We start from the raw sequence: 16,109 nt of genomic DNA, 5'->3' as shown, positions 1-16,109 counted from the left end.
TTATTACATATAATAAATATTTACCTATTTAATATGTATGGTTGGGAACGTCATACCAAAGTTACAAAACATATAATTCACCTAGTAACGTCATGAATATAACTTTTTTAAAATTAAAAAAAAAAAAACCTCTGAATACTACTCTCAAGGGTAAAAAGACAATGTAATATGCATATATGTGGAGAACCATAGCTAGGGCCGAATATGATTGCGTGTCTGCAACATTGAAGGGTTGGTGCGTGGAATAAGTAGTGGCTTGAAGTGGATGGTAGAATAGTGGTATTTCCGTTGTAACTAAGTTTTTCTCCTAAGGGAGGTCAAAACATCTTCAGGCCAATTAAGGACAAGAACGGGGAAAAAATTGAAAACCCATTTTAAGTTAAGGACCTCATTAGTGCTTAATATTTGCTTCAATGAGGAGTGCACGTATGCATACTCCATGGTTGGGACCTCATTAGTGTTGATATATAACAGGAATGTGTTCAAGCTCAAGAGGAAATGGGTGGCCACTTTGAAAATGCTCACGATTCAGGAGGACATGGATTTGTATATTTCAATTTTTAGAAAAAAAATTTCCGCTAATATTGAACTGAGTTATTGGAGTCTTGGAGATGGCATTAATGTTAGAAATCAATACTTATAATTCATGTTTTAAAGATAATAAAGTGCTTGTTTATTAGAAAGCAATCCTTTTAACATCTAGATTTTCATGTTGTGAAGAAGTTTGGCTTCTTGTGATGCCCCATTAAATTAAAGTGCTTGTAAATTATTATGATGCTTGTATGAAGAGAGAATTAAATTTGGGTATAAGTGAATATGACACACTGTCTTGATCAACTGACCTAACTTACGTATGCATAAGTTACTAATTCTTACACAATCCCAATCATGTTAATTACTAATGATCTCACACTTAACTACTATCATGACTGTTTTAAATAATCAAGGTTTTTGTCCCTTTATTTATTAAAAGTTTTTTTTTTTTTTTTGCAATAAATAAGATTTCCATTGTAGAACTGGGCAAATTACAGAATTTGCAATACACAACAGCCCCTAAAGAAGGAGGGTTCCAGCCAACAAATACAGATACAAGTCCACAACACCACCTCATAAAGGCTAGAAACAATGAACCTAAGAAATCAAACAATAAAACAAGCTCACTAGAAGCCAAACAATAATACAAAGCAACATCAACAAGCAATACCAGTGGAGCACATCAGAGTAAAACCCTGAGGGGTGTGCATGCTAAATTAGGGAAGTCTTGCTTGAGAATTAATGTCCCTAAACGACCCGATTGACAAGATTTCATCTCCAATCTAATCTCTCTCTCTCTCTCTCTCTCTCTCTCTCTCTCCAAATATAGCAACAGACAATCAATCACATGGAGCTCCTCTTTTTTCTTTTTCTTTTTTCAGGGGTGAAACGTATTCGTGGGTTGTACGAAACGTGACAAATACTCTCTCGTACAAGAAAAAAACCTTTTTTTTTTCTTTTCTTTCAAACAGGTAGTCTGTGTACAGTTGTGTTTACTCACTTACCATGCTCCAAAATCAGTCTCTTCTTTTCATGAAAACTATCCATTGCATATTAATTCATGAAAATTAGAATAATTTCATTATAGAAAGAATCATTGTTGTAGCTAACAAAATGGTTAATGAGTATCTTAAAATCTCTCAAAGGTTCATTTAATAATTTTTTATTTTATGATTATAAGAATTTTCTTTTAAACTTAAGAAAGATAGGAAGATACTTGCAATTCACACTCCCCAATCAATCATGTCATCACTTTCAGTGTATCATGCATCATTACCATTAGGGACCTCACCACTTGATCAAATAATCATTTACATCATGGTTATAATAAATGCTCTATGATTACCATTTGTTTTAAAAGAAAAAATAAAAAAGAAAAAGAAAATGTTGTAATGTTTAATTAAAACACTGAGTTGATGTATATGAAAAATTCCATCATTCTCTATTTCTTACAAATCACAGTTTGATACATATGTAAAAATACTTCATCAAAAACGCAAAAATAAAAATCTCTACATGTCAAACTGTGATTGACAAGAAAATAGGAGTTTCTACCTCTAGGGAAGGAAACAAGTATTTTCCAATAATTAAACAATTTTCAGTTTGATTGACTTTTGCAATGATCCTTGAAGTGAGACTTTAAAAATGAAATGTGCGAAAGGGATTAGTCACTACTGTCGGCGGTGGATACCCTTGGGTCTCACCTTAAAAAAAATGACATGTGCGGTGAGTCCAAAAAAGAGGTTAGCACCTTATTACCTTATTAACTTACTAATAAGTTAGCGTTTAACGCTCTTGTGGTATATATTGAGTGAAAAAAAAAAGGATGCAACATTATTAATGTTGATGTACTCGATTTCAGGTGAATGGTAAACAGCTACATCCTTTGAATAAAATCAGGACTTAAATTTCAAATGCTAGATTCTTAAGAGAAAAATATATGAAAAAAACAAGGCACAATAAAGAACGGCAGAATAAGATCTGCAAAAAATCTGATCCTTGTGCATTTTGGGTTTAATCCGTGAACTGGATCACAGACGAAGAAAAGGGCTCAAAGGATCATATGCAGGGCATCGTAATTAATCTATGTATTAAGCACGAAAAGGTTGAAAATCCATTTCTTTTAGGAGACCAATTTGACTTAAGATTCTTAAATGTGATTACAAGTTGAGATAATTGTGATTATTTATCATAATATGTTGATGGTGGGTATCATTTATGGATGACCCCCGTGACGCATTGTCCAGAATCATATCAATTATCAGATGCAATTTGATCACTTTTATTCTTCTTTTTTTATTATTTTATTTAATTTTTCCTTCATTGGCAATCTGCAATCACAAGGGTGTTTTGAAAAAAGAACACTTTTATTTTTGGTGTAAAAAATCAAAAAACAGTTGGACTTTAAAAAAATCACAAGGCCATTCTGCAGTGCTGGCCTCGTGTCTACAAGCCCTATTAAGTTTCAGGAAACAAAATTCTGACCAGCTTGGTATCAATGGTATGTGTAGTAATTCATCAGCAGCATGCTATATCCATGTAATATTTTGACTGATATTATGGCATGAAAAACTTCTTGAAATGTCACCACCATTCGTTGATGCATTTTGACTCCACATACATCAAAATGAGTCTTTCATGCGTAAAAAAAACTGTCTCCAACGCTAATTCAAATTCTTCAATCATCTACAAATTGCGAGTGGGAAAAAACAAAAATATTGTCACGTCCTTATAAGGAGAATCAAACTTAGAGTCTCTAGTTTAAGTTTTTCATTATACCAATGATTAGAGTTTGATTTTCACCCTACTCCTCTTTAAGGTTTTAGCTTAAATGGTTTATATTTAAATCTGTCCTAACCCACGTTAGTAGAAAACTTGACCGTAGATTGAATGTCGAAATATACAACAAGTATTATTTCTGAAAAATAAATCAATTATGCACTGCTAGTTTTGCAATTTAGTTACGCAAAGATGCTAAAATTTGTGTTTTTGCCCTAAAAAAAAATAATACGTACACATACGGTTCTTCTACTTTAAAGCAATATACGTCCTTTTATTGGATCCTTAACACGGCGAGGGCCTGGAGAAATTATAGAATGGTACCGTACCACCACGTCAGCTGGTGATACTCCCACTCAAAATATGCCATGTGTCTTAATTTTTTAACAACTCAAATTTTATTTTACAGCTGGACTTATTTTTATCCACTGAAATAAAATTAGAAAAAAAAAAAAAAAACTTAAAAGAAAAAAGAAAAGAGAATATCTCAGCAACCCAACCCCAACCCCCACGCCACCCAGATCTTCCTCTTCCTCTGCTTGCGAGTAAGCCAAATCCCCATAGCCCAATAAATTATTGCAACCATGTATCACAAAGAAGATTAGGTATTATATTGGATCTAATAAGCATTTGGATGGTGACATGGTAAAGCATGATTGACGGCCTCTCAAGACTCAAGTCGGGGTGTCGTTCGTGAGACTAAGGGCGTTGTTGGGTTTTGGGGATTGTGTTACGGTTGATATGATACACCCACCTCCCATCCCAATCTTCGTCGCGAATCACATCTGCTAGGGAAACCTTCATCAACGAGAAAATATGTATGGATCTAGGGGATAGTCACTGAAAGGTTGAGAAAGTTAAAAAAGGGCAACAGAGAGAGAGAGATGGAGGGAGAGAGATAAAAGATAGGGAAGGGACGACGGCCAGAGCAGGCGGCGCAGGGTTGGCGTATTGCGGTGGGCGGTGGCTCTGCTCTTTTTTCTTCTTCTTTCGATTTTCTTATTTTCTTAATTTTATTTTAAAGGGTTAAAATTAGGTTGAACTCCAGGTGTAAAATAAAATTTGAGTTGTTAAAAAATTAAGACACATGGTATATTTTGAGTGGGAGTATCACCAGCTGACGTGGTGATACAGTACCATTCTATAATTTCTCGAGGGCCTGGTAGGAATAACACATCAGCCTGATTATTGGCCAGAGATTTCAAATGGGGGACCAGTCGTACCATTTGGCTTTCAGCAGTGGGATTCCATATGTCAGAAGAAATCTAACAAAAGCAAATAGTAATAATTGTAAGGATATATATATAAATAAATAAAAATACAGAAAAGGTAGAAGATGACAAATTTGTGTGAAGGTGGGGATTTGGGAAATGGGAATGACGAATTTCGTGTGAAAATGGTTGAATGTTGGTAAGGTTTTTGGCGTGGTGTTATAAATTTTAGGGTAGTTATGATCAATGTTTGGCCTTAGCAAGACTAGGGTTTTTCTCCCTAAAATACATTAAAGTCTTTTAAATGGAGGCTTATGGAATGAGAAAATGTTTTATGGTTAGTAGTATTTAGCATTCATTTGAATAGACCAAGTCTAGTTTTAAATCTCATAAACGATAATTTAATATGAATTTTTGTTTAAAACGGGTTATCTTATTGTGTAATTCAAAACTTGTTATGAGAACATATATAACATGCAATATAATCTAATCCAATCTAATCCGATATATTGAATGTTGAAAAAGTTTAGAACAATATCATATTACTTAATGTTTAGATGGAAAAATTCATATAGCAAGATATTTCATATAAATGTTTCTAGTATAATCATCAACTCGGATTTTTTTTTTCTTCATAAAAACAATCTAAATCCGAGGAAAGAGAGAAAGCGACTAACCAACTCTTGAACATGGGATTAGTTTTCTACCACACATCATATCGTGTTTTCATAATTAAGTTTGGACACTTGGTTAATGATAAGCTTAAGATGGCCAATTATTAGTCCTACATCAGTACACATATTATTGGAAATCAATGCAATGATAAGTTAATGTGAAGGATTTCACCGTCTGATTTGGTAAAAGCCATTTCCAAATTTGACTAATGGTTAGCAATTCAAGCAACATAGATGCACGCCACCTCCTAATTGGAAGGTACTAATCTTAATTACCTAGGGACATAGGCATTACATAATGGAACATAAATCTATCAACTAATTTAATTTAATGATGGTAGTACTTAAAACAATTAATTAAGAATGAGTAGCGTAGGAGAAGAAGATGATGGTTATAACTCAAATCGTGTGGTCTATGCAACTTCTTTTTTGTTTATTTTATGCAAAGGGAAAACGCATCCAATGCCTTGTCCCACATTTTCTTCTTAGCCCCTAAACTTAAGACAAGACATGTCAATTTCAAAACCCCACAATTTCTTTTTGTGCAGTATTTAAATACAAGATTTATGTGTTTTCAAAGGGAGAAAGCCTTGCCCCACCACAAACGATTCCTCTTAATCATTCATTATTTCAAGCAATCAAGGATGGCTAAGAAAATGATGCCCCATGTAGATTGCAGGATATCCCTATGCCTGACCCAAAATTTTATACATTATCATTTGCTTAAATCATTCTTTGCCATTATTACAAAAGAGAAAAAGAAAAAGAAAATCTTTTTATTACTGTTTTCGTGGCTGAAAGTCTAAAACTTAGCGTAAACTAATATTAACACGCAAACGATTGTGAGCTGCTAATATATATAAATTTGAAATACATTGATATATAAAAAAAAACGATTGTAGACTGCATGAAGCTCATACATGTTATGTCATGAACGACTATTGTTTAATTTAGGTTTAATTAAAGCAAAGGGAGAAAACAAAACATCTACCTCTCTAAGGAGGTGTTTATGTCCTGCATAACACATGTGATTTTATAATTTACATATGAAGCATATTTTCACACAAAAAGAAAACGTATTGAATTTTGAAGTTCCTCATTGGACAACTGAAGATATCCATCCCATCAAGTCAAGATTGGGAAAGCAATAATTGAACAGGGAAAAGGATCAAAATCCACGGATTGAAGGGTCAAAATCAGCAGAGATTTTACATAGACAAGTTTAATAGATGAAATACTTATGATTTGCTTGATTAAGTAAGAGATTTAGATTTAGATTAAGACCTCCAAATGAGCTAATAAAAGAAGCAAAAAATTAAAAATTAAAAAAATCATCAAATTTCTATTTGATCTGGGCTCACAGACTTCAATTGGAGAAATTATATTGGCGGTGCATGATCTTTATTGAAAGCATTGATGTTGCATATAGGCATCTTATACGTGTAGTACACATGTCCTTGTTTTATTTATTACTCCCCACCCACCATTCCTGCCTGCTGTTCCCATTCTCATGTAGGGTCTATTTTCTTCTGATGTTGACTTAAAAGCCATGAAAATTCCAGGACTACTTTCATAGACCCCAAAAGATTAAAAAGAAAAGGAGAGAGAAAAAAATTAAACAAAAAATACCCAAGTACGTGTTATAAATTATAATCACGGTGAAAAGAGACTTGTAATTTAAGGAGTTCGTTTATTGATGTATAGAGGTCTTGTGTTCGGTTCACTCTCCCTTAATACTGCTTATATACAAGTACATCACAGTGATTGAAACTATTCAAATCAGACTGTGCCCATGGATCAATACTTAAGCATTTTCACAATCAAGGGTTTCAAGTAGTAAGAGAGATTTTATTACGAAAATTACGGGTCTCTTCTCGTATCTTCATTTGTGTAATTTTATTTCATTATTTGTGTATTTGGGTCATAGACTTGCAGGAATCAAAACTTATCCAAGGTACAGTTTTTTTTCCTTTCTTTTTTCATGAGTGCAGTGCATAGGCCTCACTTTTTCATTTGTCCACTTCTTGACTATAAAAGCAGTCTAATCTTAATCGAAATGCTGGCCCCACTCATTCTCAGCCGTACATATGGGGAAGGGGGGAAGGGGGGAAGGGGGGAGGAGACTTTAAGGTAGTTTCTGGACCTATGATCTTTTTGTTTTGATGGGGCTCCAGTGAGTGATACAAGAAACCCAGATACCTATGATGTCCATAAATTACCCATATGCTTCATGGAACATGTACATGCACTGTAAAAATCTTATGTGAAAGCTTTTACCTCCAAACAAGTTTTACATTCACAGACATGCGACCTATTATTAATATTAAAAATACCGGTTCGCATTGGTTGAATGAAAACATAATCTAATATGGCTTGATATTGTAAGTGTGTTCACACAATGCAATGCAAATTACATCATAGAAAAAATATGCTAAAAGTCAGTTCAAGAAAGGGGCATTCCGAGAATTGAACTCGGGACCTCTCGCACCCTAAGCGAGAATCATACCACTAGACCAAATGCCCTAGATAGTGTGGTATTATAATCTAATAGCTTGATATTATTAGTGTGTTCACATGCAATGCAAATTGCAATATAGAAAAAAATCCTAGAAGCACATGGTTAGAGGGGCATTACCTGGATGGCTTGATATTTTAAGTGTGTTTGGAAAAAGAAGGGTCATGAAAGTACAAATTAAGGGGCATTCCAAGAATTGAACTCGGGACATCTCGCACCCTAAGCGAGAATCATACCACTAGACCAAATGCCCTGGATGGGTTTTTATTTTCTTCAGAATTATTAAAACAAACAGTTCGGACTGATCTGCAAGAATATTTACCAAATTCACATAGGAAAATTAGTGAAACATTGAAGATTATCGATTTGGAATTACTTTTTAGAAGCTTTAAAGCCTGGAATATTATTGATTCTCAAAAATTCAAAATCTTACCATATGCCATCGGCAACACAACACGGATCCATTTCAAATTCCAAAGCAAAGATGAAAAAACAGTTTCATTTCTATGGGATTTCCAAATCAAGAAGCCAAAACCATCTCTATGAAGAATGACTGGAATAAAATTTCATAAAGAATGAATATTATTAACTACTGTACAATATCCTGAAAACATTATTAATCACATGAAACGACCGAAAGAGCTACACGAAGGTCATTTGAGGTTCCACATGTATACATTCTATATGTTTCTACTTCTTCTTGATAAATTGTGGGAGTACGGGCGGCATAGTGATTCCCACTGATTTTATCACGCTTGGAAAATATTATCTCCCTCAAGATCGGTTCGTGGCCGTTGAGAAGATTACCCAAGGTCAAAACTTTTCTCCACGACTGGTTAGCAGTAGGAGGTGTAAACATATTCGACACAACCAGTCTTTCATGCGCCCTTACTGGTTGCTTCTTGTCAAACTCCTGCAAAGATAAGAGAGGCAGATGATTAACAATTACTGGGGCTTCCCACTAAAAAGTATGACTCACATAAAAGCTGTGATACAAATTTTCAATTCCTCAAACAACGAAAAGTTCTGATCCCTCGGTAAGACTTATGCTTCCTGATTAACACCCTATAGACATGAAGGCATTATCTGCTGGACTGCAATAATAAGAAGGTTGTCATGAATACAGGCCTTTTACCTTTTGAGCGTTGTCTCCTGAGGAGCTTGTTCCCATTCTAGGAAAATAAAAGCTGCAGCAGTCAGAAAATATTGCTTCAGAGAGGCGTGGGGCTTGCAAGAACTTACGATGAAGAGAAGCTGCAATAGCAAGTAGCTTCTCAACATGTTCAAAAACACCACACAGCCGTCTTATGTCTTCAATAGTCTCACTGCCAGGCGATAGATGATTCGCTGGAACAGAAACTGAAATTGTAAATGCTCACTCCAATATTAGAGTCAATGTACATATACACTCACACAGACATATTAGTATTTGTTTTTTCTTTTCTAAAAGAAACACACTAGGCAACCTTGCAAAGGCCTCAATGCAGATGTCATAGTAATGTAAAGTTGATCCATTTTGGTTGCCATCTGCTTCAAGCCTCCATAACTAGTCTGGTTTAAAGTACTTGCTGATGCTCTGAAGGCAGTACAAACCATTTGCTCGAGCAACTGATGCGGCCGTAATGTTTCCAGGTAATGAAGGATCTATGGAATGCAACATTAGAAAATCATTAAGGAGATACTGCACATACCATAAAGACACAGGAGCCAACTAAAGATAAACTATTGCAAAAGGGAACTAATTTGATTTTTATGGACTAACACAACGCTAACCATTGAGCAGCACATCATTTGTTTGTTGTTATATGTAATCTATTATTTTTGTTACATATAGTTTTGAACCTAGGATCTACTGTCCTCACACCACCCATTCCATGATGCTTAAACTAAGGCTCAAGGGCATTCTATGTTTTTTTTCTTCTTTTCATTTCATCATATTTCAATGTGAATACTTAGTGCCATGAGTCCCCCACCTGGAAGTAAGAAAATCTGCTTCCCTTTACTTACAGGAGTTTATGCCTTCAACACAAGGCCATGGGAATTCCTTCATCAGGTTTCATCCAATTTCATGTATATGGGCCTATTCCATTTCTGTTGGCCCATTGAGCAAGTAAAATTAATTGGTTAATGCCCAAGTGCCCAACCAATCACCTGACCAACAAAACACAATCCATTGCTGGATTGGGTTGGTTCTGTTTCAGGTTTAGGTGGTAAAATGCCCCAAAACTGACCCCACCCGATCCATGGACACTCCGACTCTTATGGACCCTTTAGACAACAGACATGCAGCAATGATTTTCTACAGCGTAACTGTTCTTAAGTCAGTTTACCTTTTCTCCTTCTCTGTTCGGATCCATAACTGGCTTTTGCTCAGAAGCTGGCAACGCCGTTGCATCATTCCAAATTTTTCGCCATAAATTGCCATGCTCAGACATTCTCTTTGAAAGACGTCCTTGAGGAGGCCAGTCAGCTTTTGAACCCTCTATTGCAGGGCTCTTGGATGATCCAGTCTCTTTTTTGTCATCACTCTCCCAATCTCCAGGAGAATGCCATCGAATAAAATCTTCAAAAACAGAATCTGGATTTGCCGCTTTAAATGCTGACATGTCTAATCAAAATTTAACAGCTCATAAGTGACATGTTAAATTTAAACAGCATCTCATTATGTTACCCACTAATTGTTAATGTCAATGTGCAAGTCACGTCCCAAAATAAAGAGAATTTAAAGCTTATTACCTGAAGCTAAGATCTCTTTCTCCAACTGGGCAGAAAAGTTCTGCAATAGAATAATTAATAAGATTATCACAGTAATCAAGATACTTAACACATGGAGAACCATCTGATCCCATACTAATACAAAGAACCTTGTGAAACTTAGGACAAACATAATGAATGTCTGAATCTTACAAATGAGTCACCAAAGGCTTCAACAGCATGGAGCCGCTCTTCATGCATGTCTTCTGTCATAAGTGGTGCCTCCTACAATGATGAAGTGGAAAAATATCAACTTTATATTCTCCAGGCTTGGTAAGAAAACAAACTATGATTGGTAGTTAATTGGTAGTATGTGTTGCATCAACCTGCGTGAATGGTGCATGCATGCTCTGATATGACTTCAAGAGCATCATAGGCCCTGCCACTCCAGCTGAACCCCTCCGGATACAATCTGAAGGTTTTAGATCAGTAGGTTCTGCATCTTCAGACTTAGTACTAACTATAGATACACTGTTTTCAGAGTGTTGAGAATCATCGGATGTTGCAGGGCTGCTGCATGATCAAGGTAAAGTGCATAAATCATATGAAAACTTATCTTTCTTTGTAAATTGATAACCTAACAGACCACTATACTTTTCCTTTGCTCAAAATAGATCTTAATTATACTCCAAAACAAAATTGTATCTAGTCTGAAAGAAAAACGAAGAGATAATCCAACACAATTAGTTAGTATTTAATGAAGAAAACCAAGGAGATCTCACTTGCTTAGTTCACCTGTCACGTTTCCCATCAAAGTTTTCACCGGGTGTTTGCATTATACTTGAGCTGTCCTCATCTAGACTATCTTCCTGCATTTTTAGGCCAAATAAGATGGTCATGCTGAAGTCAAGAGGAACTGTGATTTAGGTAGAATTAGAAATAAGCAGTAAGATCACATTACAAAAAAGGAATTTAAAAACACCATTTTCACCTCGATTTGAGGAGATGAATGATCCTGGCTTCCAATACAATCTTGAAAGTCTTCATTCAATTGGCGCTTCCTCTCAATGCATATTGCAAGCTGAAGAGAAAAGCAGCAAGCTGAAAATGTTTTTGGCTTGGTTTCATGTGCTTCAAAGGAATTATCATGTGATAAGGTCAAATGCCAAAATTTGCACATCATATCTTAAAATTAAAATTAACATGTCAGGCATATTACTTCAATCACAATTTGATCCACATAATGGTATACTTTGTGTGTTCATAGCTGTCTGTACATTGACAAGGAGTCATGGTGCCATACAGCAAAAATCATAAGCTTAGATCAGTGTTCTTATAGAAGGCAGATATGCAAAGGTTCTAAATTTTTTAATCCATCTGTTAACCAGTGTGTAGAAACTTTATTCAGAGATAATTTTTTTTTATTTTTTATTTTTTATTGGGTACAAACGAATTCCATCAAACTCATGGAAGATATCTACAGATAATTACCATGTGAAGTTTCTGGTTAATCAAGCAAGTGGACAGGTCAATTGCACCAGTGGTTGGCATTAGGGGCAATGGTTGTGATTCTTCCCAACACCACCTAACTTCTCGAACGAACTCTATCCAGATAACAGCAATAGCTGATCAAACATATAGAAAAACCAACAGCTGGTCATAATTTAGAAAATAACATCACTAGGGAATGAATCCAATAAGCTGAATGGGATACACAATAAATAACTTCTTCAAATGGTTTTAACATCCGAAATATTAGAAATCTGTTTCTTACGCATACCACGAATGTTGCAGTTTCCAAACCAAAGAGAATGTAAACAAAACTGTGCAAAAAGGGATTCACGAGGTGCGCCTTTAATAGCTCGAGCAGTCTTATGCTCAGCAGCAGCAACATCTGGGAATCGTGCACCTGCAGATATAACAATGATACTCAGCAACCATGGTAATATATTGTCAAGGGTGTATTTTAATTAACTACATGAACATGTATTGCAGGAAGGGAGCATACCATCATGAAAGAGTTCCTTAAGCACACGATCAATAACTGTAGGTGGGGGTATAACCATTGAGGATTTCAAATTATTGGAGCCTGGATTTTCAACTACCCACAGAAAAACAAATTAAGAAAAAGAGAAAGTGGGCATCTCACAAAATCAAAATGCCATCTCCAACTCATGAAACAGAAACATGAAACTTAATGAAATTCAAACCTGACACAAAATCTTCCATAAACTGAGCCTCAAAGGACATATTCAATGCCTCAAGCAAAAGGCACAGTTGAGAAGCAAATCCAATTCTGTTTCCTTTGGAAGAATCCGTTCTGAGAGAAAAATATTCATCAGAAAGCTTAATAAATTAAACACAATACAAAATAATACCCCATTTTAGGTGCTTCATATGTGCACCAATTAATAAAAACGACGTACTGGCACTTTGAACATGCGAATCATTGGATATTGCTTCAAAAGATAAAGTTCAGCTTTACATAAATTTTACTTGAGGAGATTAGAGTTCAAAATGATATAATTTAGCCACGCAAATTATACAATTTGGGGGCTAGAAGCTATGAGTAAATTCTCTTGTCACATTTATTGTGCTAGAAATGAATGATAAGAACCAAAGAAATACTCACAAACTTGAAGACATATCTGGAGATAATATCCAATTTTGAGCTTCATGGGGTGAATAATTTTCCAGTTCAGCCATTTCCAGGGAGCTCTCAACCACCTTTTCTGACCATATGGCAACCAATTCAAATCCTGTATGCAGATGATACATACATCAAACTAAATGGAAGACATATCGTCCACACTGAACAGGCAAAAAGTAGGATGAATCTTAATAATTTTTTATTAACCACAATTAGTGTAATTTATTAGGTCCCCTCAGAAAGGAGATGATAAAAGAATAAATAAATTTAGGAACAAAAAGAGAATATCAACTCCATATTGAGTTATCGAGCATGTCAAGGATAATATCAGTAAACAACATGCATGTGATTTGAAGGAAAACTGAAGACATCAGCCCAGACATTCATAATTAAAGAAAAAACCTGACTATGGAAAAACCAAAAACAGGAAGCATTACAATGAATAGTTCAGGATAAGATTACCTTTTATAGGGTCTTCAGCAGAATACCACTCACTCCATGGACAATCATCATCCCACTGTGTTCTATTGTGAGTGTCACCACCAAGATCTATTTCAGATTCAGTAACATTTGGATCATCTCCTTGAACATCATCATCATGAGGAAGGGATCTGTAGGTTAGCTTCATAGTAAAATGGACTTTGAAAAGATGCATAGAAAAGTCCAATGTGGAGTAGGCCTTCAACAACAAATGGAAAATAATTAGAATTTGGAGAAACAGGAAACTAAAAGTTAACCTTAAAGACAATACAACTTCAAATTCCCCCACTACAAACTTGGCACGAACATATGACACAATCACTGAGATCATAGCAAAATATACAGAACAAGATAGGTACACAAAGAACATATAATTCCAAGAATAAAAATAGAGAAAAGCCGCTATTATTACTTGAGAAAAAATAGACTTTTGGAATAACGAAAGAAAAAGGGTTTTGCCTCTCCTGAGGAAAACATAAAAATCAAGTATTGCATAAATCTGATTGCAAAAAAAAAAAAAAAAAAAAAAACCTTACAGCTTCAAGGTAGAGAATAAAAAGAAACACCAGGAAGAAATAATACATAAAACATCATATCAGCTTCAAAGCATAGTGGTGATGCCAGCTCAACAGGTAAATGAATCACCAACATGAGACAGTAAGAGTATATAAAAAAGAAAAGAAAAAAACAGCATACAACTTATGGTAGAAACTTACAAATTTTGAAACAAACAACTCATACAATCCTTCCAAATGCATGAGTTTTACTGGAACCTGGCTACCAATATGATCAGCCTCAAATCTTCTTGTAAAAACTGTTCCCATATTTTGGATTCCAATGTAAGCTTTCCTAGAAGGTACATGTACTGGAACAAACGCTGGCCACAAACTGCATAGCCAAATTTTAAACAAGATCGCAAGTTGATAAAATATACTCAGATAATGAACTGCATAAATTATCTAATACCATGATAAAAAGTTAATAAACTGCTGGCTACTGATTGTAAAGGAACACTATGTGGATATTGATCTAATACCAGACATTAGAACTGATCTAGGCATATGTCAAACAATAATCAAAAGTTACAAAAAAAGAGTTTCAACTTGGTACCCCGCCCACCTTGAACAATTCGATAAAGCAATTGCAACTGCACTTAAAAGCTTGCTAGCCTCAGGTGCATCAAGAACCACACCGCTGGCACTTTGAGGAGCAATTACCTGATGATAAATACTCAACAATTTTGAAGCCAAAAGAAAAAATCACTAAAGAACAAAATAAAGAGCTAAAGGTGTCAAGTTAAAACATACCAAAAATTCTTTGACCCCAAAACACAACTGCAAATCATGCAATGTGGAATTCCAATCAATAACTTTGCCTGTACAACCAAGACATAATAAATTAGCCTCCCACATTAATATTGTAATTACAAATTTATGACCGAAATTCGTTGTTACCTTCATTTTTGTTTCCGAAGTAGTATTCCATACAATAATTCTTTGCTGAAAACTTCAACTCCGACTTGACCTTATATAAATCCTCTGAAACTTCCCTGGCATCCTTTTTCTACAGACAGAAAGAATACACAAAATCCACAATGGAGGTCAAAACCGAAATAAAGAGACAATAATAACTTACATGCTTCAGCTCTCAACAATATCAAACTTAGCAATGCAAAATAGCAGTAGCAATCAAAATGCTTGTATGTGTGGTGAATGATTCAATTACATTATTTGATTAATAGAACAAGCTTCTTTAAGCATACCAACAGATTTTTTGGACCGTCTGCCATCCATTGCCGACAAACAGCTTCTATGTCAGAAATGAACCTGTAAAACATGAAATTTATAAATCCAAATTAGTTGCATATGAATTTACTGGGTCAAAAATATCTGGGTCAAAAAAAGATGATCTAAATGAATTACCTTTCCCATGAAGAGGCGAGAGTGAAATCATCAAAATGTTCAACCTGCAACAAATATTATTTCTGTTAATATCGAGCTTGAAACTTTTCTTGCTTAGCTATCATTAGTGGCGTTGAAGTGAAATTCAAGTTCAGAAAATAAAAATAAAAATAAAAATTCAGGCAAATTACGACGTGAAGCTCAATTCCCTACGAATTAAAAATTACGATTATAAATGAAAATTGAAAATTTCGAAACAATGGAGGAGAAACCTCTTCCTCTTCAACTTCAGCTTCATCGTCTCCGTCAGATTCCATCCTGCTGGAAGACGCCATGTACAGAAAGTAGCAGAAAATGTGTAATTCGGATTGAATATACGACGTCGTTTGGTTTTACCAAACCGTGGATTGAGATCTGTTCTGTAGATGAAGAAATACGATTAAGATCTGTAAAGTGCGGGAATCAAAGGGACTTCTCCTGCTTCTCACTGTTGTACCTTTATGCAAATTGCAGTTTCCACACCAAAGTTTATGATAAATCGTAAAAATGCCCTCATAGTTCTGAATTTTGCAATTTCTCCCCTCGAAGTTCAAAAAAGTGCTAACTGATTATCTAAATGAATTATAATAAAAAAAATCATAGTATCCATGAAATGAAAAGAATAATAAAAAA

The 16,109-nt window shown here is 35.0% G+C and overlaps 1 protein-coding gene and 2 non-coding genes across 6 annotated transcripts; all 3 read right to left on the bottom strand.

Moving 5' to 3' along the window:
* Positions 1–7,648: 7,648 nt before the first annotated feature.
* TRNAP-AGG (transfer RNA proline (anticodon AGG)) lies at positions 7,649–7,720 on the bottom strand. The gene has a single exon. It is a non-coding gene; the product is annotated as a tRNA-Pro (tRNA).
* A 173-nt stretch (positions 7,721–7,893) lies between these two features.
* TRNAP-AGG (transfer RNA proline (anticodon AGG)) lies at positions 7,894–7,965 on the bottom strand. Its single transcript has one exon. It is a non-coding gene; the product is annotated as a tRNA-Pro (tRNA).
* A 311-nt stretch (positions 7,966–8,276) lies between these two features.
* LOC110758719 (Rab3 GTPase-activating protein catalytic protein) lies at positions 8,277–15,904 on the bottom strand. 4 transcript variants are annotated; one of them, XM_088255429.1, is made up of 22 exons: positions 15,710–15,904; positions 15,459–15,502; positions 15,299–15,362; positions 14,991–15,099; positions 14,844–14,911; positions 14,656–14,753; positions 14,253–14,424; positions 13,519–13,735; positions 13,039–13,165; positions 12,617–12,726; positions 12,415–12,507; positions 12,187–12,315; positions 11,898–12,031; positions 11,398–11,487; positions 11,202–11,275; positions 10,793–10,976; positions 10,620–10,691; positions 10,449–10,488; positions 10,043–10,320; positions 9,179–9,356; positions 8,848–9,071; positions 8,277–8,625 (listed from the first exon to the last, which is right to left on the bottom strand). In XM_088255429.1, exons 1-22 carry the CDS (start codon positions 15,770–15,772, stop codon positions 8,329–8,331), a joined length of 2,865 nt encoding a protein of 954 aa, XP_088111555.1. In that variant the 5' UTR covers positions 15,773–15,904; the 3' UTR covers positions 8,277–8,328. The 4 variants fall into 4 exon arrangements, with proteins under 4 accessions (XP_088111555.1, XP_088111554.1, XP_021816327.1 ...); XM_088255428.1 differs by having other exon boundaries at positions 10,793–10,979; positions 15,710–15,903; XM_021960635.2 differs by having other exon boundaries at positions 8,848–9,059; positions 10,793–10,979; positions 15,710–15,903.
* Positions 15,905–16,109: the final 205 nt, after the last annotated feature.

Source organism: Prunus avium, chromosome 6, assembly GCF_965620075.1.
Source record: "Prunus avium chromosome 6, drPruAviu1.hap1.1, whole genome shotgun sequence".
NCBI lineage: Eukaryota > Viridiplantae > Streptophyta > Magnoliopsida > Rosales > Rosaceae > Prunus > Prunus avium.
The sequence above is the reverse complement of the archived record's forward strand: the minus strand, read 5'-3'. Positions and strand labels throughout refer to the sequence as shown.